The following is a 20,691-nucleotide window of genomic DNA, read 5'->3' on the forward strand; positions in this document are numbered from 1 at the left end:
CTTTGATGACGTCATATCCGGCCTTTTTTTTTTACAAAAGTTGAAGCCGCACTGTGGCGACTGCATTTTTCAATCAAACTGAGTTAAAACTATGGTTATTAAAGGCAAAGTGCGCCTGCCGTAAACCATCACAGATACTGTCAGGCTTTTACACACAGTACAAACACCCTTCCATTTGAACGCTCACCAAACGGGAACATCCTAGGTGCCCTACGTAAAGAGCGAGCAAGCTTACTGTGTCTAAAAGCCTGACCGTATCTGTGATGGTTTACGGGAGGCGCACTGTGTGTCCGTCGCGATATAACCTTGAATGGTTGAAAACGACGTTAAACACCTAATAAAGAAAAGACGCACTGTGTGTAAAAGCCTGACCGTATCTGTGATGGTTTACGGGAGGCGCACTGTGTGTAAAAGCCTGACCGTATCTGTGATGGTTTACTACGGGAGGCTTACTGTGTCTAAAAGCCTGACCGTATCTGTGATGGTTTACGGGAGGCGCACTGTGTGTCCGTCGCGATATAACCTTGAATGGTTGAAAACGACGTTAAACACCTAATAAAGAAAAGACGCACTGTGTGTAAAAGCCTGACCGTATCTGTGATGGTTTACGGGAGGCGCACTGTGTGTAAAAGCCTGACCGTATCTGTGATGGTTTACGGGAGGCGCATTGTGCCTTTAAGACGCATGGCCAACAACATTCGCAATGTGATTTGTGTGCGCGCGCGCGCGCGCGTGTGTGTGTGTGTGTGTGTCAGTGTGTCTGTGTCTGTGTGCACTAAGAGAATGAGAGTGAATGTACACATATAAAAAGAGGAAGTGAGAGTCTCCTCCCCGGCCCTCCCCTATCTATTCCTTTTTTCCTGAGTGCGTGCAAGCATGTGTGCACTTTGAATCGAAAGTGAATGTGATGGGCGCGAAGCGCCCGAATTTGCTAAGGGGTCCGGGGGCATGCCCCTAGGTGTGTGTGTGTGTGTGTGTGTGTGTGTGTGTGTGTGTGTGTGTGTGTGTGTGTGTGTGTCCTAACTGATTATGTTCGCATACGTTTATCAACTGCTATTGCGTGAGCAAGTCGACTTATCCCTTGAAACTATTTCCAGCAGAACTACACAACAAACATTCTTGCGACATCATGATATAACGAGCTGTTTTCCGTCTTTACCCGGAAAAGTGTTAAAAAAAACCCACACAAGTTGGATTGATTTACATTCAACACGCCACTTTCCTGGCTTGTCGCTTCTATCTATATGTCACAGGGGAAACTAGAATTCAGTAGGATCCGGAATCCTACTAGTAGAGACTGGAATCTCAGTTTCTACTAGTAGATACTGGAATTCCAGTCTCAACTGGACTTTTTCAAGTTCAAACTGGAATTCCAGTATCTACTAGTAGATACCGGAATTCCACTTACAACTGGATTTTTTCCAGTTGAAAGTGGAATTCCGATATCTACTAGTAGAAACTGGAATTCCAGTTTCAACTAACAGCCAGTTCATGTTGGAATTCAGTTTAAATTGGAATTATTTGAAAACTGAAAAAGAAACTGGGATCATATCCACAGAGAGGGTTCAACTTGAAAACAAAGCTTAGATGTGACAATGACTTCTTCACGTGAATCTGAGTTGTTGTTGCAAATAAAGTGACCAATGTTCTCCAGCCAGAGTAATATGGAAATTGGAATTATTTGAAAACTGAAAAAGAAACTGGGATCATATCCACAGAGAGGGTTCAACTTGAAAACAAAGCTTAGATGTGACAATGACTTCTTCACGTGAATCTGAGTTGTTGTTGCAAATAAAGTGACCAATGTTCTCCAGCCAGAGTAATATGGAACAACCGAGGCCCTTCTATTCACAGTGAGTCTTGATCAGTTGATCAGAGTGAAGTGTCAGTGACAGACAGCAGTCAAGATTGAAGATGGAGTCCGAGTCAGAGGATCAGAAAACTCTGTTTTATTCTCTTTTAGAAGCACACATACGGAGTCTTGATGACAGCAAACGAGAATGTTTCTGCATTGCCCAAGAGAAGTACACAAAAATAGTGAAAGCTCTGCAACTGAACAAGGGCCAGCAATGTCCAGAAGGTGCCAAATTCAAGTACAGGTGTGCAAAGCATTATAAATTACAAGTTGTGGGGGCAAGGACAATGCTATGTTGCCAGAAAACCAACTGCCCGGTTGTGACCAGAGAGGAATTGTTTGCGACAATTGCGCGATGTCACGTTCATGTTGGCCATGGGGGAAGGGATAAAACGTGGGCGGAAATCAAAGCAAACTACGCAGGAGTCCACCACTCAGCAGTCAGTGTGTTCCTGAAGACCTGTCCCAGCTGCAGGCAGCGCCAGGTGGTGAAATCACTTCCATCTGGAAAGGCAATGATCAATCTGTCTTTTCTACTCAGAGTCCAAATCGACCTCATTGACTTCCGCAGCAGGCCTGACAGGGACTTTAAATGGATCCTGCATGCAAGGGACTGTTTTTCGAAGTTTTCTTGGGCCTATCCCTTGGAATCCAAGACTGCAGCAGAGGTAGCAGGTCATCTGTTCGACCAATTCTGCACCTTTGGACCACCACGCCTCCTGCAGAGTGACAATGGCAGAGAATTCACGGCGAACGTGATACGTGAAGTGTGTGATCTGTGGCCTGGAACAGTGATCATCCATGGACGCCCAAGACATCCTGAAAGTCAGGGTAAGTGTTCGTTTTTATTTGTATTTTTTTCAGAAATGAAAATTAACCCTTACAGTGCCTACAAGACGGGTATACCCGTCCTGCACTCTAGCCAGTTAGAGAAAACATTCTTGTCGAAGAGTGACCATGCATTGAAACACCCCGGCAGTGAAAGGGTTAATGAGGCAGACCTACCGGTGGTAACATGTTTTGTCTGTTGCATCTGTCAAAAGATAAACATTCAGCTTTTTTCGTAATCGGATCATTTTTCACATTTTACTGACATTGAATTGAAACACCCCGGCAGTGTAAAATTTGAAAAGTGATTTTGGTGTGCCTCAATTTTACATAAAAGTCCAAATTAACCTCTTGTCTGTGAAATATGGAAAAAATGCCATTTTTCATTTTTCCAACTTATTTTTTCTTCAAAATTAACGATATGTTATCCAACGTTACCGATTTGGGTCTGTTTGATCTCCTAAGCCTGTCTAACTGCATTTAAAGTGAAATACACAGTGCCATTTTTAAAAATTAGGGGAATGAGTGAACTTTTCAAAATTTTGACGTTTTGGGGCAACAAGGGGTTCATTTGGCATGTTGTACTAAAGTGCTGCAACTACATCACTTTTCAAAAACTACACACCATAACGGTTCAATTGATACCAAATGGTCGAAATGGTCATGGCACTTAAAGGGGTATGAAAGACCTAAACCGGAAGTAGAAATCTTTGAACGGCAGCTGATACATTACCTTATCAACTCTCATTATCCAAAGTTTCAAGCCTGTAAGTCCAGTATTACTTCAGAAACATCGGAAAACTCAAAATCAAATTAAACAATTATTATCCGGAAGTGGTCCTAAAGGCTGAATCTTATCATCCCATGTGATGGGAGAAGCCTGGAAGATTCCAACTCAATGTCCGACGCGAAGCCACACTTCCCTTTTGATAATAAAACGTTGTTTTTTTACCACTTCCGGATAAGGATTGTTTATTTTGATTTTGCGTTTTCCGATGTTTCTCAGCGAATACCAGGCTTTCAGGCTTAATTTTCTGGATAATGAGAGTTCATAGAGTAATGTATCAGCTGCCGTTCAAGGAATTCTACTTCCGGTTTAGGTCTTTCATACCCCTTTAATGGTACTGTGACAGTACCATGAACCTTTCGATGAATGATACACTCGACTTCTCAAATTAAAACTGCTCTAGCAGCTTTATAAATCAGCTTTACAACCTGAAATATGGGCTACAGACATAGTGCAGTGGCCTAGGCTTGAAAAGGCCTCTATTTAAGGTGACAGTATCCAACTGGGATTGCTTCACTGTGTGCAGGGTGCATTGAGAGGGGGAACGGAGACCTACAATTGAAACTAGGCAAATGGATGGATACCAATGGCCCACAATGGAGCAGGGGATTAAAGTCTGTGGTTCACTCAATCAACACATCAGTTTCAAGTGCAACTGGGACAACACCGTATGAACTTGTATTTGGTCAGAAACCACGTTCGGACCAAGCTGTTTGGGAGGAATTTGCAGCTCAGGGTATTGTGCGTGAAGAAGATTTGCCAAATGATCTGCTTGTTATGCTTCCCACAATGAGGCAGGAAGGTGCAGTCGTGCAGTCAGTGAGTGAGGAAGATGCAGTCATTGAGTCATTGAGTCAGGAAGGTGCAGTCGTCGAGTCATTGAGTCAGGAAGGTGCAGTCGTCGAGTCATTGAGTCAGGAAGGTGCAGTCGTGCAGTCAGTGAGTGAGGAAGATGCAGTCGTTGAGTCATTGAGTCAGGAAGGTGCAGTCGTCGAGTCATTGAGTCAGGAAGGTGCAGTCGTCGAGTCATTGAGTCAGGAAGGTGCAGTCGTTGAGTCATTGAATCATGATGGTGCAGTCGTGCAGTCAGTGTGGCTGGACAATGTGGGGCGTGTAGTTCTGAGTCAAGAAGACACAGCCGTGAGTCAGAGAAGTGCAGTTGTGCAGTCAGGGAGCCAGAGTGACATCAGCTGCGAGGACGACGAGAGAATCACTGTGTGGAGTGAAGTGGTCTTTGATACAGTTCTGCAGCCAGTCAACAATTCTTTGCCAACTCCCGGACCTTCAACTGCTGGTATGTGGTATGCTTCTATCTGAATTGGTTTTAAAAATCTTGTGTTTTAGAGATATTGGCCATGCAACCATTGGACTAGTTGACGCCCATTACTGTATTAGTCGTATTAATAGGAGTAACATTCCATTACATTAACCCTTTTGCAGCCATAACAAACTAATGATGAACACAATTTTGATAATGATAGACAATGCAGGAGACGGGAGGTGCACTGGCAAGGGTTAATGACTCTGGGGATTAATGGCAGATTTGATGCAAATACAACTACAGTTCATTTGTTTCACAGGTGCTGACCGTTCTTCAGAAGCAGTCAACTTTCAAAAAAAACTTTCCTGTCAAAATGGGTCAAGTGTATGTTTTTGCAATGAATTATTCAGAATTTCTTCCTGTATCACTTCAACGTCGAAACACTAGTACACAGTGATTAATGTGTACACATACATGCCACATTATCATGTCACATTTCCCAACAGAGAAGAAGAAGAATGACTGCAAATGTCTGTTGCAAATACAACTGCATTTTATTTGTTTCACAGGTGCTGACCGTTCTTCAGAAGCAGTCAACTTTCAGGATCCTCTCGGACCTTCTCTCAGCACTCCTGAGCAGCATGCCACTGGTAAGTTTCTTCACACTTCCCTCAACACACTTTCAATGTGCCATATTTTCTATCAATTTATAAAGACTAGTTTGAAGATGTTAACAGGTTAACCCTTACACCACCTTTCTTGGTTTTCACACCAGCGTAGACGATTTTAATTTGTTTGTTTCACAGGTGCTGGTGGTTCTTCTCTCGGCATTGTAGAAAACGTGGATTCACCAAGTACATCATCTACTACCTGTACCAGCCACAAGCGAGGAAAGGAGTATCTTCTTTTGAGCGACAACGTCATCGTTTGTTCTGGCACAGAGCACACAAATCTTGACGTTGTGCATGGTGTGAAAGTGACTAAAACCACTCATGCTGTGTTTTCTGTTGACGAAGTGTTCGTTCCTACACATGTGCCTACAATTGCCAACCCTATGAATGAACCATTAGAAGTAGGACAGTTTGTGTTGTGGAAACGCACTGCAACAGTGCAAAATGAAGAAGGGAACACGGCTCACAAGGAGAAGCGACTTGTTGCCAGAAATAACTATTTGAAGGCTGCCAGACGTCAAGACACGAGGTACCAAAAGAAGGTAAAAGACGTGACCCAATCATTCCAAAACGGGCACACTGTCGGAGTGAAAATCCACAGTGCCGACAGGACCAACACTGACGTGCGGCTCTTGACCTGCAAGATTCTGGAATCAAAGATGAGGGGCGGTGATTCTGTCTATCGGGTGTATTGCCCGACTGGAATTGTTAAAAACTGGTTTCGGGGGGTGGAGCTTGTGGACATGAGCAGTGTGGTCCTCCCACATCTCAATGTGGTAAACCCACAGACTCTTAAGGAAGTGTCCCTCATTCAAGCCTCCAGGTCATCAACTGGTTGGCAAAACCGTGGAGCTGTCGCCAGGTCCGTCTGTACGTGCACAGGCGCGTGCATGACAAAGAGGTGTCCGTGCAAAGATGCCAAACTTGCATGTGGCACCAAATGCCACCCGCACAGCAAGAAATGCAAGAACATGTCCTGAAGTTGTCTGATGTGATTTTCATTGATTTGACTATGCAGTTTGTGGTGTTGGGTCTTTTTAAACAATGGATTTGCTTTCAATAAAGTAGTCAACTGTTCATTTTAAACAAAAAAGAAACTACATTCATCTCCATCGCGAAATTCCAATTTGAACTGAATTCCAACATGAACTGGCTGTTAGTTGAAACTGGAATTCCAGTTTCTACTAGTAGATATCGGAATTCCACTTTCAACTGGAAAAAATCCAGTTGTAAGTGGAATTCCGGTATCTACTAGTAGATACTGGAATTCCAGTTTGAACTTGAAAAAGTCCAGTTGAGACTGGAATTCCAGTATCTACTAGTAGAAACTGAGATTCCAGTCTCTACTAGTAGGATTCCGGATCCTACTGAATTCTAGTTTCTACTGTGACATATATACAGGGTGGGCCATAAAAAGTGTCCACATTTAATTTGTTAATATTTTCCCTGTAAAGTGATATTTTCTTTTCTGTTTCATATAGAATTTGAGACAAGCATCTTAGAATTCTTTTAAAGCCTGAATGGATCGCATTCCAGTTCAGGAAAGGACCAAAATCGTTGAACTTTACTTTGCTACCAATTCTGTGGTTCTCGCCCAGCGCGCTTTTCGGAGAGAGTTCCCTGGCACACACTGTCCATGTGCGAGAACTGTGAAGCGCCTCGTGGATAAATTCGACCATTATGTCCTTTATTGTTATCTGCGAGACTACCAGTGTTCCTGAATTTATCCACGAGGCGCTTCACAGTTCTCGCACATGGACAGTGTGTGCCAGGGAACTCTTTCCGAAAAGCGCGCTGGGCGAGAACCACAGAATTGGTAGCAAAGTAAAGTTCAACGATTTTGGTCCTTTCCTGTACTGGAATGCGATCCATTCAGGCTTTAAAAGAATTCTAAGATGCTTGTCTCAAATTCTATCTGAAACAGAAAAGAAAATATCATTTTACATGAAAAATATTAACAAATTAAATGTGGACACTTTTTATGGCCCACCCTGTATATATATACGACTAGTGTCTGTGTGTCTGTGTGTCTGTGCGCGATGCACGGCCAAAGTTCTCGATGGATCTGCTTCAAATTTGGTGGGCTTATTCAGAGAGACCCCGGACACAACCTCATCGATGAGATATTTCAACACGTGCTCTCAGCGCGCAGCGCTGAACCGATTTTGGTTCCACCTGAGCTACCCGGGCCCCCATACCGACACACCAAAGCCGCTAGACCACATCACAACGCCAAAGTTCTCGGTGGATCTTTTTCAAATTTGGACACCGTATTCAGCTACACCCCGGACACAACCTCATCGACTGAGATATTTCAACACATGCTCTCAGCGCGCAGCGCTGAACCGATTTTGGTTTTTCTCTTCATTTCACCATTCCCAGTAACTCTTCCTTATCTTCTCCAGTGTTTTGCGTTGATCTCCCTTCCTTCGTGTGGCTTCAATCCATATTCCCGTTACTACGTTACTATTTTTAGAATGTCACTGCGCTGTCCAGAACGCTTCCCTTGCACCCGTAAGTTGTTCTTACTGTCAAAGTGAAAAGGTCGAATCAATTTATAGCCACGCGAAAAATACACTGTCACCTATCTCTATATATTTATAGATATACATATATATATATATATACGGCTTCTCTGTGTGTGTGTGTGTGTGTGTGTGTGTGTGTGTTTGTGTGTGTGTGTGTGTGGGCAACACCTGTGGATTGTAGAGTTCTGTTTGTGATGTGGTCTGGTGGCATTGGTGTGGGTCTGAAATGTTCAGGCCTTCCTTCGAGAAGCCATAACAGTTATTCTCAATCCCGTTTGAGTGGACTTCGCCTTCAAAGGTGATTGTGGTGTTTCGGCACTCGATTACATTTGGCGTCGTCAACAGCGATGGGACTCGACATGAGATATTTCAACACGTGCTCTCAGCGCGCAGCGCTGAACCGATTTGGGTTTTTCTCTTTAGGCCAAAAAAAAATAGGTGTGGTTACGGTAACATAGCCAAAAAAAATAGGGTAGGAAGGTAGGCAATCACTTTTTTTTTTTTAACATTTTTTTCTAATGTGTACACATTAAACCTACTTGACAGGGAAATAAGTGTGCGACTCGGGCGCTTTCGCTTTCATTGCGTTTTCTGCACTCGTTTTCTTGTGTTTTTTGTTTTGTTTTGACAAATGTAATAAAAAGTTATAGGGTCGGCCCCTAAAAATAGGGTAGATCGGGTTACCGTAACCACACCTATTTTTTTTTTAGGCCTTATCTTCTCCAGTGTTTTCAGCGTTTATCTCCCTTCCTTCGTGTGGCGTCAATCCATATTCCCGTTACTACGTTACTATTTTTAGAATGTCACTGCGCTGTCCAGAACGCTTCCCTTGCACCCGGAAGTTGTTCTTACTGTCAAAGTGAAAAGGTCGAATCAATTTATAGCCACGCGAAAAATACACTGTCACCTATCTCTATATATTTATAGATATAGATATACATATATATATATATACGGCTTCTCTGTGTGTGTTTGTGTGTGTGTGTGTGGGCAACACCTGTGGATTGTAGAGTTCTGTTTGTGATGTGGTCTGGCGCCCTCCTACCCGCCTTGGCTTGAGGAAACCCCTACTATCATATACGACAGTGAAGATAATACTACCAAAAAAGATAACCCCGTCTACCTAGCTACTGTCACAAAAGAAACCCTAAACTACAAATTCTCGGAGCATTTAAAAGTCTTTACTGACGGATCCAAATTTGCAGACGGCAGCGTTGGCTGCGCCTTTGTAATCCCAGATCTCAAAATCTCAAGGAAATATACTCTTAATAAAGACATCTCCATATTCTCAGCCGAGCTATTTGCCTTGCTCATGGCATGCACTTTTATAAATGACCTCCCAGTCACACCGCGTGCGGTAGTTTTCTGCTCTGACTCGCGCTCTTCATTACAAGCTCTGCATCGAAACACATCAAATCGGGCAGAGCTACAAAGAGAAATCCTCTTTATATGTCACCAGTTAATCTCATCCGGCACATCCGTATCATTTCTCTGGGTCCCCTCTCACGTAGGGGTCCGGGGAAATGAACTGGCGGATGTCGCTGCCAAAGAAGCGGCAGAATATAGCCCAGCTAACACTAACATCGGCTACTCAGTAACCGAGTTCTACAGTAAAATCCGTAAACTCATTCGAAGTCAGTACGTAACATCTCTGTCCTATCAACCCATTGATATGAACGATCTACACCCCGATCTCCCAACAAACCTCCTCACTATCTTCAGACGCCTCCGTGCCGGCGGCTGCCGCTTCCATATCTTTAACAAGTCCTGCCATTGTGGAGAACCCTATTCATTTCAACACATTTTCGCTCCATGCGCTACAAATAGAATTACCTTTAAAACCTTATATGACCATATGCAGCTCCATGGTCTGAGTCCCCAGGATTATCTGCGCAGTAGCAGTTCTCTAGGCTGGTCACACAGCTTGCTGCTGTGCCGACTGGTCAGGGACTCGGACATGGGGCTGTGGGTATAACTAAGCCCAGATTATCACATCAGCGTGTTTCAGTTTGAGGTCGAGTGGCTCCCGCCATCCCTCCTGATTCCAGCGACTACCTTCTAGACAACATATCCTCACCCAAGGCCCACTAGTCGCCAAACTGTACATATTGTTTTTATTACCACGGCCTTCGTGGCTTACATCTTAATCCTTTTATTTGTAAAAAGTTTTGAGATTTATTGTTCGTGTTCCTCTTACTTGCTCATCTATTTGGTTTTATTGGTGATCCTGAAAGGTTCCACTTTTTAACTCGATTTGAAATAAAATAAAAATAATATTACAAGCCCGTTATTCAAGATATAGAATACAGACTTATAATTCTTACCAAGAAACATCTTAACTACTTTTCATTTTAACAAATTCCACAGAGCATTATCAACTCAACCCCACCCCCTGCCCTCCTCTCCTTATTTTTTGTTTCTTTCTTTCCTCTTTTTGAAAGCGGACAAACACTCAAGTCCTTAATGGCTCAAAACCGTAGGACTTTTAATATTAATTTTAACGTGTGACTGAATATTCAGGCCTTCCTTCCAGAAGCCATAACAGTTATTCTCAATCCCGTTTGAGTGGACTTCGGCTTCAAATATGATTGTGGTGTTTCGGCACTCGGTTACATTTGGCCACGCTGTCTATCTCTGTCTCGCGATTCACCCCGGCTTCGCCGGGTATTCCTCTAGTTTATCATACATGTATTGACCACAGCCTATTAGTCAGAAAGCGGACACCAGGTGCGACAGATACTTTCAGCCCAAAGTGACAGTGCCGGTGTAACACGAAATTTTTACTCCACGAAAAATTTACTCCGGAGTAAATATTTCGTACGAAATTCTTACTCCGAGTACACTTTTCGTACGAGAAAAGAACTCCCCAAGGCACGAAAAAATTACTCCCTCCACGAAATTTTTACTCCCCATTTTTTTACTTCTAGTAAAAATCTCGAACGCGAAAATGGGATGCGTGCGAAGGGATAATGCCGATATGTGATCTCGCGCAAACGAATGTCGCGCTACCCTCCCTCCATCCCTTCCACCACCAAGACTAACAGGGAACAAGGGAGTAAAAATTTCGTACACCTGGCATGGGAAGTTAATGGCCATGACAGACGGACTACACAAAACAGTGTTTTCTCTCAAAACAAACACAAAACAGCGTGTTTCCCGTGTGACATCCCTCAAAACGCGTTTCGGAAAACACTGTTTCGTGTTTCCGCGTCGTGTTTTTGGTTTTAGAGCCTGCTCTAAAATCTGAAAACACGTTTTGGTAGTCAGCCAATGAACAGCGGACGATCAATTCACGTGACTCGGTTTCCGGCATCAACAAGAGAGAGAAAAAAATGGCCGACCCAGAGGCGGTACCGATTCAAGGTAGTACTGGAGCCCTGAATCCTTACTAGAGCTATATGGAGCCTGTAACGTTTGACAAGAGTCACTAATATCAGTGGGCGCTTTCAGCCGTGTTGTTTACAAACCCGAAACCCGAACAAGCGCCGTACGCTGTACTGGACGGGTCAACCTGACACTGACCGTTTCAGTGGGCGCTGCATGCATGCATGTGTACAAACTGACCGCACACAGCGCGGTAGCTGGAACGGGTCAAGCTGACACTGACCGATATTTCTGTGAAAACAGAAAGCGTGCTAGTCTGTGTGTTTCGCGTGTGACATCCCCGCTTTGAAAACATGTGTTTTTCCAACGTTTTGAGTTGGAGTTTTTGTCGAAAACATTGTTTTGTGTTTCCCGTCTGTCATGGCCTTAAATTGCTCGTGTTGGGGTGAAGTAATTTATTCGTTATTTTTTCGTCAGGGGAGTAACATTTTTGAACGAAATGTTTACTCAGAACTCACCTGTCTTGGGGAGTAATTTTCTCGTACAATGGGGGAGTACTTTTTTCGTAAAGGGAGTAACTTTTTCGTACAAAATTTTTACTCCGGAGTCAAAATCTCGTGGGAGTAATTTTCTCGTGTTACACCGGTGCCGCGGTGGGAGTGACGTTGTGTGTGTGTGCTGTCACAGAGTCGCGAGAGAGAAAGAGAGATGTCAGTGACTTATGTCTTCTTTGATGTATGGGCGATAGTCCGCATCTGCCCGAGTTAGGGCGAAGGCTGAGAGAAGGGAGGGAGGTAGGATAGAGATGGAGACTGAGGAGAGAGAGGGAGGGAAAGAGAGAGAGAGAGAGAGAGAGAGAGAGAGAGAGAGAGAGAGAGAGAGAGAGAGAGAGAGAGAGAGAGAGAGAGAGAGAGAAAAAGAGACTGACGCAAAAGTTGCGGATCGGCGACAAACACACGGCATTGAAGAGGTTACGAGGAGAACTAACGAACGAATGCTCAGTACGGAACGGAGACAAGTTCGTCTGTTCAGAGCCACAACCATATATCTCCAAAACGGCCATTTTGAGAAATCGCACTTCAAATATTCAAAGGGCTATGTAAATTCAAATATGTCGGAACTCTCATTTTTCTCACTGTAAGGAAAGAATTCCTTAATTTAAACCATCAATACAAGTTTGGGAGAGAAAACAAACACAACTGACCAAAATGTGCAATTGAAATGTGTATTTCGTTGTGGCATGGGCATAGATGAAGAAAGCCGACAAGAAGTTCGGGCCACAACGACACATCCACTGTTGGATCGTTGTGGTGGGAGAAATGGCGCGAGTATTTGGTGAAAAGTTCCAGCCACAACCCAACATAGCGCTGATGCATGGTTGTGGCGTGTTTGAGTGGTCATATTTCGCCTGCGTTTTACCTTCCACAAGCTAACAACCATCTGTTATAATACTGTGGCATACTGCTTTAATGTTGGTGAACCAACTTTTCTTTGCAACAACCCGATATCATGCTTATAGATGGTTGTATAATGAAGTATTCGCCATGTTTTCCAATATTTACTTTCTGCCAGCAATAACAATAATAGTCTGCATGTGAATTACGTGGCTTTTTGTTATCACTAACGTGACACATTCGGGTACTGCTTAGGCCTAAAGAAATGTATTTTTCTGGTTATGGTAAAACATATTGGGGTAGGTAGGTCGGGAACTTTTTTTAAAAACGAAAGAGAATGAGAAAAAAACAGGCACAAAAAAGAACAAGTTTAAAATCACAACAAAACAGTCTAGTTAGTCGACAAAAATAGGTTTTGTGGGATTACAAGTTACATACACTTAAGTTATTGGTGCACAATAGAATCAAAACTTATTCATGCAATGAAAAATCATGTAGGCCTTACCTCAAAGTCTTCTCCCAAGATGTGTGTTATATCCACATGAAAATCCACAAACACGACACTTTGACACACTTTGGTCTCCAAATATCCGTCGAATGATAAAAGCACAACACGCACGTTACAAATTGTGAAGCTGTCTGTTCAATTTTACAGTTCAACCAGAGGTCGACGGTGATTTTTGCAAAGTATGCTAAGCAGCTCTTTTTGGATTGCACTGTTTGGAAAAACAAATAATAGATCTATTATAAAATACAGACACTTGCTCAAATGCACACGATATGAAACCCCAGAATTGTTTGTTGAGTATTCAACACAGGCTATAGTGTCTGGAGAGACCTGTACAGATGGTGATGCTTTTCCTGTATAATGTTCAGCCGACAGGTCGAGTAGATCAGCCTTCTTGGCGGCTGAGAGAGGTATCCTTTCGGTGTAGCGGTGGGGAATCTCTCCAATGGTGGTGACTGTCACAGGCCCACGACCACGACGACTGGATCCGTGTCTGATCTTTAGCTGCCTGAAGAGATTAGACATCCTGTACTTGAAGTAGATGGTGTCTTCTTCTCCCTTCAAGTACCGGAGCCACTTAATTTTCATCCAGTTAATGCGGCTTCCCTCCCCATCTGTTTTGCTGTTACGAAGGCATGATGTTGCAACAGCTTTGAAGTCGAGAACGTCGCTGAACTCTAATTCTTCCACAACATAAGCCTGTTTCGGCCGGGCACATTCCATCACAGTTTTCCACTGGTCAGGAATCTGCACCTTGCAGTTCCGTTTTGCACTTTCAATGGTGGAGTGCATGCTGTCGCACTCCATGTGAGTATGGCCAGATTCAAGAAACTTTTGGTCAATGATTTGCAGGTTGGGTAGATGCTGTGCAGCATAGAGGAGTCCCACGGATACAAACTTGTTTCTATTCTGGCCAGAACATGTGTCAGAGTATAACACAGCATGCTTCACTTGTGGCACTGCTTTCAGGTTAGACAACATCGTGTTTCTCGTCTCGGGCTGCAGGTTTAACACTCGTTCTGGCCCCCACGGAACGGTTCTCCGGGGGTCAAACAGATACATGTCACCAAACGAGATGTTACACCGGCAGTATGAGACGAGATGAACAACGTCATCTTCGTCTCGAATCCGTACTGAATGTTTTGTCGTTTTGCCCGCAACCTCCATAACACTACGCGAAACACTGCCGGTGTAACACGAAATTTTTACTCCACGAAAAATTTACTCCGGAGTAAATATTTCGTACGAAATTCTTACTCCGAGTACACTTTTCGTACGAGAAAAGAACTCCCCAAGGCACGAAAAAATTACTCCCTCCACGAAATTTTTACTCCCCCTTTTTTTTTTTTACATTTAGTCAAGTTTTGACTAAATGTTTTAACGTAGAGGGGGGAATCGAGACGAGGGTCGTGGTGTATGTGCGTGCGTGTGTGTGTGTGTGTGTGTGTGTGTGTGTGTGTGTGTGTGTCTGTCTGTGTGTGTGTGTGTAGAGCGATTCAGACTAAACTACTGGACCGATCTTTATGAAATTTGACATGAGAGTTCCTGGGTATGAAATCCCCATACGTTTTTTTCATTTTTTTGATAAATGTCTTTGATGACGTCATATCCGGCTTTTCGTGAAAGTTGAGGCGGCACTGTCACGCCCTCATTTTTCAACCAAATTGGTTGAAATTTTGGTCAAGTAATCTTCGACGAAGCCCGGACTTCGGTATTGCATTTCAGCTTGGTGGCTTAAAAATTAATTAATGACTTTGGTCATTAAAAATCTGAAAATTGTAAAAAAACAAAAAAACATTTATGAAACGATCCAAATTTACGTTCATCTTATTCTCCATCATTTTCTGATTCCAAAAACATATAAATATGTTATATTTGGATTAAAAACAAGCTCTGAAAATTAAATATATAAAAATTATGATCAAAATTAAATTGTCAAAATCAATTTAAAAACACTTTCATCTTATTCCTTGTTGGTTCCTGATTCCAAAAACATATAGATATGATATGTTTGGATTAAAAACACGCTCAGAAAGTTAAAACAAAGAGAGATACAGAAAAGCGTGCTATCCTTCTTAGCGCAACTACTACCCCGCTCTTCTTGTCAATTTCACTGCCTTTGCCATGAGCGGAGGACTGACGATGCTACGAGTATAAGGTCTTGCTGAAAAATGGCATTGCGTTCAGTTTCATTCTGTGAGTTCGACAGCTACTTGACTAAATGTTGTATTTTCGCCTTACGCGACTTGTTTTTACTTCCAGTAAAAAATCTCGTACGCAAAAATAGGATGCGGGCGAAGGGATAATGTCAATAAGTGATCTCGCGCACACGAATGTCGCGCTACCCTCCCTCCACCCCTTCCACCACCAAGACTAACAGGGGACAAGGGAGTAAAAATTTCGTACACCTGGCATGGGAAGTTGAATTGCTCGTGTTGGGTTGAAGTAATTTATTCGTTATTTATTCGTCAGGGGAGTAACATTTTTGTACGAAATGTTTACTCGGAACTCACCTGTCTTGGGGAGTAATTTTCTTGTGCAATGGGGGAGTGCTTTTTTTGTAAAGGGAGTAACCTTTTCGTACGAAATGTTTACTCCGGAGTAAAAATCTCGTGGGAGTAATTTTCTCGTGTTACACCGGTCATCACGGATAGAGCTCGCTTTCATTTCCCTGCGTCTGTCCACCGAGTCGGGTTACGCTTGTGTTGGTCCATGGAAGGAGGATCCTGTGACCGCCCTGAAATACGGAGGGGAACAAATTGATAGTTTCCTGTGCGTGTGTCGGTGTGTGCGTTCCCGGCACAGAGATATAGAATATTCTATATCTCTGTGGTTCCCGGCGGTATAGTTTTCCTGGGCTTATCAGTCTCTGTGTTGACTCCGAGGGTTTTCTATTTGTGCTGAGGCTGACCTTGTTGAAATGAAACGGCTGTGAGGAGCGTCACGTTTGTGCGTTTCTGCGACCTTTGGGTGCTGAGAGGGTTGACTCGAAGGATGTACCTCATTGAATGACAACTCTGGATTTACTGTGCGCTCACAACAAGCACTTACATTTCCGCCACTATTTAGGTTTCTTGGGGCTTTGCAGACGACACATTTCCCATGGTTAGTTCCTTTTTCCTTTGCTTTGTTGCGATTAACCCTCAAATGTTAGCCAACGTTTCCGACACTCCCCTCGCTAGTGATTGGTCCCTCCTTAATTGTTTGTCCGAGCTTTTGCAAGAAAATGTGATTTTAGTCAAGCAGTATGTAAGAAATGTTAAGTCTTTTGTACTGGAAACTTGCCGCATTCTCCCAGTAAGGTAATATATTGTACTACGTTGCAAGCCCCTGGAGCAATTTTTGAGTCACTTGAGAAAAAGTGACTCTATGTAATCGGTCAGTGTTAGTCTGTCCGGCCGGCCGTCCGGCCGGCCGTCCGGCCGTCCGGCCGTCCGGCCGTCCGTAGACACCACCTTAACGTTGGACTTTTCTCGGAAACTATCAAAGCGATCGGGCTCATATTTTGTTTAGTCGTGACCTCCAATGACCTCTACACTTTAACAATGGTTTCGTTGACCTTTGACCTTTTTCAAGGTCACAGGTCAGCGTCAAAGGAAAAATTAGACATTTTATATCTTTTCTCGGAAACTATCAAAGCGATCGGGCTCATATTTTGTTTAGTCGTGACCTCCAATGACCTCTACACTTTAACGATGGTTTCGTTGACCTTTGACCTTTTTCAAGGTCACAGGTCAGCGTCAAAGGAAAAATTAGACATTTTATATCTTTGACAAAGTTCATCGGATGTGATTGAAACTTTGTAGGATTATTCTTTACATCAAAGTATTTACATCTGTAGCCTTTTACGAACGTTATCAGAAAAACAAGGGAGATAACTAGCCTTTTCTGTTCGGCAACACACAACTTAACGTTGGGCTTTTCTCGGAAACTATAAAAGTGACCGGGCTCAAATTTTATGTGAACGTGACTCATTGTGTTGTGAATAGCAATTTCTTCCTGTCCATCTGATGCCTCATATAATATTCAGAACTGCGAAAGTGACTCGATCGAGCGTTTGCTCTTCTTGTTTTATTAGTGCTTTTGTGAACAAGAAACAATTGACAAGTGGCTCTATCCCATCTCCCCCCCCCCCCCCCCTTCCCCGTCGCGATATAACCTTCGTGGTTGAAAACGACGTTAAAACACCAAATAAAGAAAGAAAGAAAGAACAAAACAAGTCGCGTAAGGCGAAAATTCAATATTTAGTCAAGTAGCTGCCATTTTTCAGCAAGAGCGTATACTCGTAGCATCGTCAGTCCACCGCTCATGGCAAAGGCAGTGAAATTGACAAGAAGAGCGGGGTAGTAGTTGCGCTAAGAAGGATAGCACGCTTTTCTGTACCTCTCTTTGTTTTAACTTTCTGAGCGTGTTTTTAATCCAAACATATCATATCTATATGTTTTTGGAATCAGGAACCGACAAGGAATAAGATGAAAGTGTTTTTAAATTGATTTGGACAATTTAATTTTGATAATAATTTTTATATATTTAATTTTCAGAGCTTGTTTTTAATCCGAATATAACATATTTATATGTTTTTGGAATCAGCAAATGATGGAGAATAAGATAAACGTAAATTTGGATCGTTTTATAAATTTTTATTTTTTTTTACAATTTTCAGATTTTTAATGACCAAAGTCATTAATTAATTTTTAAGCCACCAAGCTGAAATGCAATACTGAACCCCGGGCTTCGCCGAAGATTACTTGACCAAAATTTCAACCAATTTGGTTGAAAAATGAGGGCGTGACAGTGCCGCCTCAACTTTCACGAAAAGCCGGATATGACGTCATCAAAGACATTTATTAAAAAAATGAAAAAAACGTATGGGGATTTCATACCCAGGAACTCTCATGTCAAATTTCATAAAGATCGGTCCAGTAGTTTAGTCTGAATCGCTCTACACACACACACACACACAGACACACAGACACACACACACACAGACACACGCACATACACCACGACCCTCGTTTCGATTCCCCCTCGATGTTAAAATATTTAGTCAAAACTTGACTAAATATAAAAAGGTCACCCTTCCACAACACCTACAAACCCGAAGGAGTTATTTTCAAAAGACGGGCGCATCGGCCTCCTATGCAGAATAATATGTCGCGGGTTAAAGGTGGAGATCTCCCATGTGCAGACCTGCTAGTGCCTTACCCCCCCCCCCTCCCCTCCCCAAGCACAAGACAAAGCGCACGAAAAAGATCCAGTAATAAATTTGTCAACAGTTTGGTGGGTTATAGCATGCTTCCCCCGAAAGCGGTGTATAGCTGCCTGAATGGCGGGGTAAAAACGGTCATACACGTGCAAACCCACTCGTGCAAAAACATGGGTGAACGGGGGAGCTTCAGCCCATGAGCGAGGAAGAAGAAGAAAAACATTTTAAAAAATCGTGTATTTCCCAGCTTTGAGGGGACAGTAAAGTAATGACATTGACAAATATATGTATTTTGTAATGTATTAAATGCTTATCAGGCGCTGAGAGTTATGGGATATTATTCCTCACTTGTCACCCTCTTTCCAGGGTGTAAAGGTTTCACTTTGTCTGACTGTTTGTCTGTTCGTTTTTCCGCACTTAGATCTCAGGTTATCACTATATTTCAGATATTATCATAACTATGGGTGCATTCATATATATGGTATCACATTTACTTTCATTTATTGTTAGCGTCAGCCTTGAACTGGCAAGCAGAAAAACCAGTAACTATATATATAGAAGTCATGAACGTACAAAAGTCAAGTATTGCTTTCAAAGTGACTTATCGGAGTTCAAAGCAACAAACTCGACAGCTTGCAACAAGTGTGTGTATTCGAATGCAACAGCCGACGATTGATTACATTTAATGATTTATACAGTGCCTACACCATAGATAGGGGGAAGGGAGTCGGAGAGTGTGTGTGTGTGTGAGAGAGAGAGAGAGAGAGAGAGAGAGAGAGAGAGAGAGAGAGAGAGAGAACGTGTGAGTGTGTGTGTGTGGGTGTGTGTGTGAGAGAGAGAGAGAACGTGTGTGTGTGTTTGTGTGTGAGAGAGAGTGACTGTGTGTGTGTGTGTGGTGTGTGTGTGTGTGTGTGTGTGTGTGTGTGTGTGAGATTGGATTGGATTGGATTGGATTGTTTACTCATTTAGGCCATAGCCCCATATGAGGGGGGTGAACATATATACAATGACATAATGACATTTGCACACACATCAAATTAAATAAATCATACACGAACTAAGACATTACATTTCAAATAAAATATATCGTAGGCTTACATGAACTAAGACATAACAACACTACGTAGCCGAAATGCTTTGTACACATAAACTGACAACTTTCGAACAATACCTTCATTCACAGATGCCATAAGCATAGAAAACTTGTGTAAACTTGGGTTTCTATAAAACTTAGCAGGAATAAACTGGCATCGCAAATCACGAAGTGCGGGGCAACAAAGCACAAAATGAAACTCATCTTCCTTACTTTCCCTGCACAATGGGCATAACAACATATATCCGTATCGTATCTCTTATATCGATTAACGTGCACAAATAGCTCTGTTATTCCACCTCGGAATCTTGCCATAATAATTTTTAAATGCCTATCATGTTCAATAATAAATAAGGTTTTACTTCGTGCACAGTGCAAAATGTCCTATATAACGCAAATCTATCACTGTTCTGAACATGAAAATTCCATTCCTGCCATCTACATATGTATAATAATGTCATTGTAAAGCGCTTGGAGCTTTTAGGTAAGCGCTCTATAAATTTTCCTTATTATAATTATTATTATCTACAATCAATCAACCTTTCTCTGAAATCTTTCAAAAAACGGTTCTCTTCTTGCACTCCTTGATTCATCCATACAAACCCAAAACCATTCTGACATAATTTACAACGTACACTAGACACCCAGTTTCTTTTACCTCTTTCATCCAGTTCACGCAACATTTTATAGGCTTTATGTGGCAATCTATTTACGTCCATTCTTAACAACTTCAACCAATATTTAACACAACGTATTGCAGCATTCACATAAATAGGATACCTATTCATCTCGCCGTACACAAAATCGTTGGGTGTGCGTGATCCAACATCAAGAAATTTCTTTAGGGCAAATAAATGAACTTTTTCAGACTGTAATGCAGATTTCTCAGTCTCAGATAAAAGAACAACATCATCAGCCAATAATATAATAAATAACTCCATATAATCATTCAAAAACTGTGCACCATGTCTTCCTTTTTCAATAATTTCCAAAGCCAACTCGTTTATAAAGAGAGAAAACAAAAGAGGACTACAAACATCACCTTGTTTTACACCGTAGGTACACTTAATATAATCAGTCAAATGTACACCACATTTCACTCGGCATTTAACATTTTCATACATACTTTTAATGCAACGGAACAACTTTCCTTTTATGCAATTTTTCAACAAAATTGGCCACATCAGGTTACGATCGATAGAATCAAATGCCTTTTCAAAATCTATAAATGCCACA

At 42.4% G+C, this 20,691-nt stretch overlaps 2 protein-coding genes across 4 annotated transcripts in view; both read left to right on the forward strand.

The window, feature by feature from the left end:
- The window catches only part of LOC138979408 (uncharacterized), a 58,562-nt gene that overhangs the window by 17,107 nt on the left and 20,764 nt on the right, over window positions 1-20,691 (forward strand). Inside the window, exon 1 of one of the 3 annotated variants that reach the window (XM_070352155.1) lies at window positions 15,862-16,261. The exons of 1 other annotated variant lie outside the window; for it this stretch is intronic. In XM_070352155.1, the coding sequence (XP_070208256.1) occupies window positions 16,259-16,261 (3 nt within the window). In that variant the 5' untranslated portion in view covers window positions 15,862-16,258. Of the gene's footprint in view, window positions 1-15,861; window positions 16,262-20,691 lie in introns of those variants that run through there. One more of the 3 variants, XM_070352129.1, reaches the window with a different exon arrangement.
- On the forward strand, window positions 1,252-6,548 carry LOC138979197 (uncharacterized). The gene is made up of 4 exons (XM_070351987.1): window positions 1,252-2,686; window positions 3,997-4,764; window positions 5,301-5,381; window positions 5,538-6,548. The coding sequence occupies exons 1-4, from the start codon at window positions 1,915-1,917 to the stop codon at window positions 6,380-6,382; spliced, it is 2,466 nt and encodes an 821-aa protein (XP_070208088.1). The 5' UTR covers window positions 1,252-1,914; the 3' UTR covers window positions 6,383-6,548.

Source organism: Littorina saxatilis, linkage group LG1, assembly GCF_037325665.1.
Source record: "Littorina saxatilis isolate snail1 linkage group LG1, US_GU_Lsax_2.0, whole genome shotgun sequence".
Classification (NCBI taxonomy): domain Eukaryota; kingdom Metazoa; phylum Mollusca; class Gastropoda; order Littorinimorpha; family Littorinidae; genus Littorina; species Littorina saxatilis.

Bases quoted from the DNA above. Each gene is read 5' to 3' on its own strand.
- LOC138979197 (XM_070351987.1), top strand. From the start codon at position 1,915: ATGGAGTCCGAGTCAGAGGATCAGAAAACTCTGTTTTATTCTCTTTTA. The intron at 2,687-3,996 runs GTAAGTGTTCGT...CACTGTGTGCAG, and splicing joins AAGACATCCTGAAAGTCAGG to GGTGCATTGAGAGGGGGAAC. The intron at 4,765-5,300 runs GTATGTGGTATG...TTTGTTTCACAG, and splicing joins TCCCGGACCTTCAACTGCTG to GTGCTGACCGTTCTTCAGAA.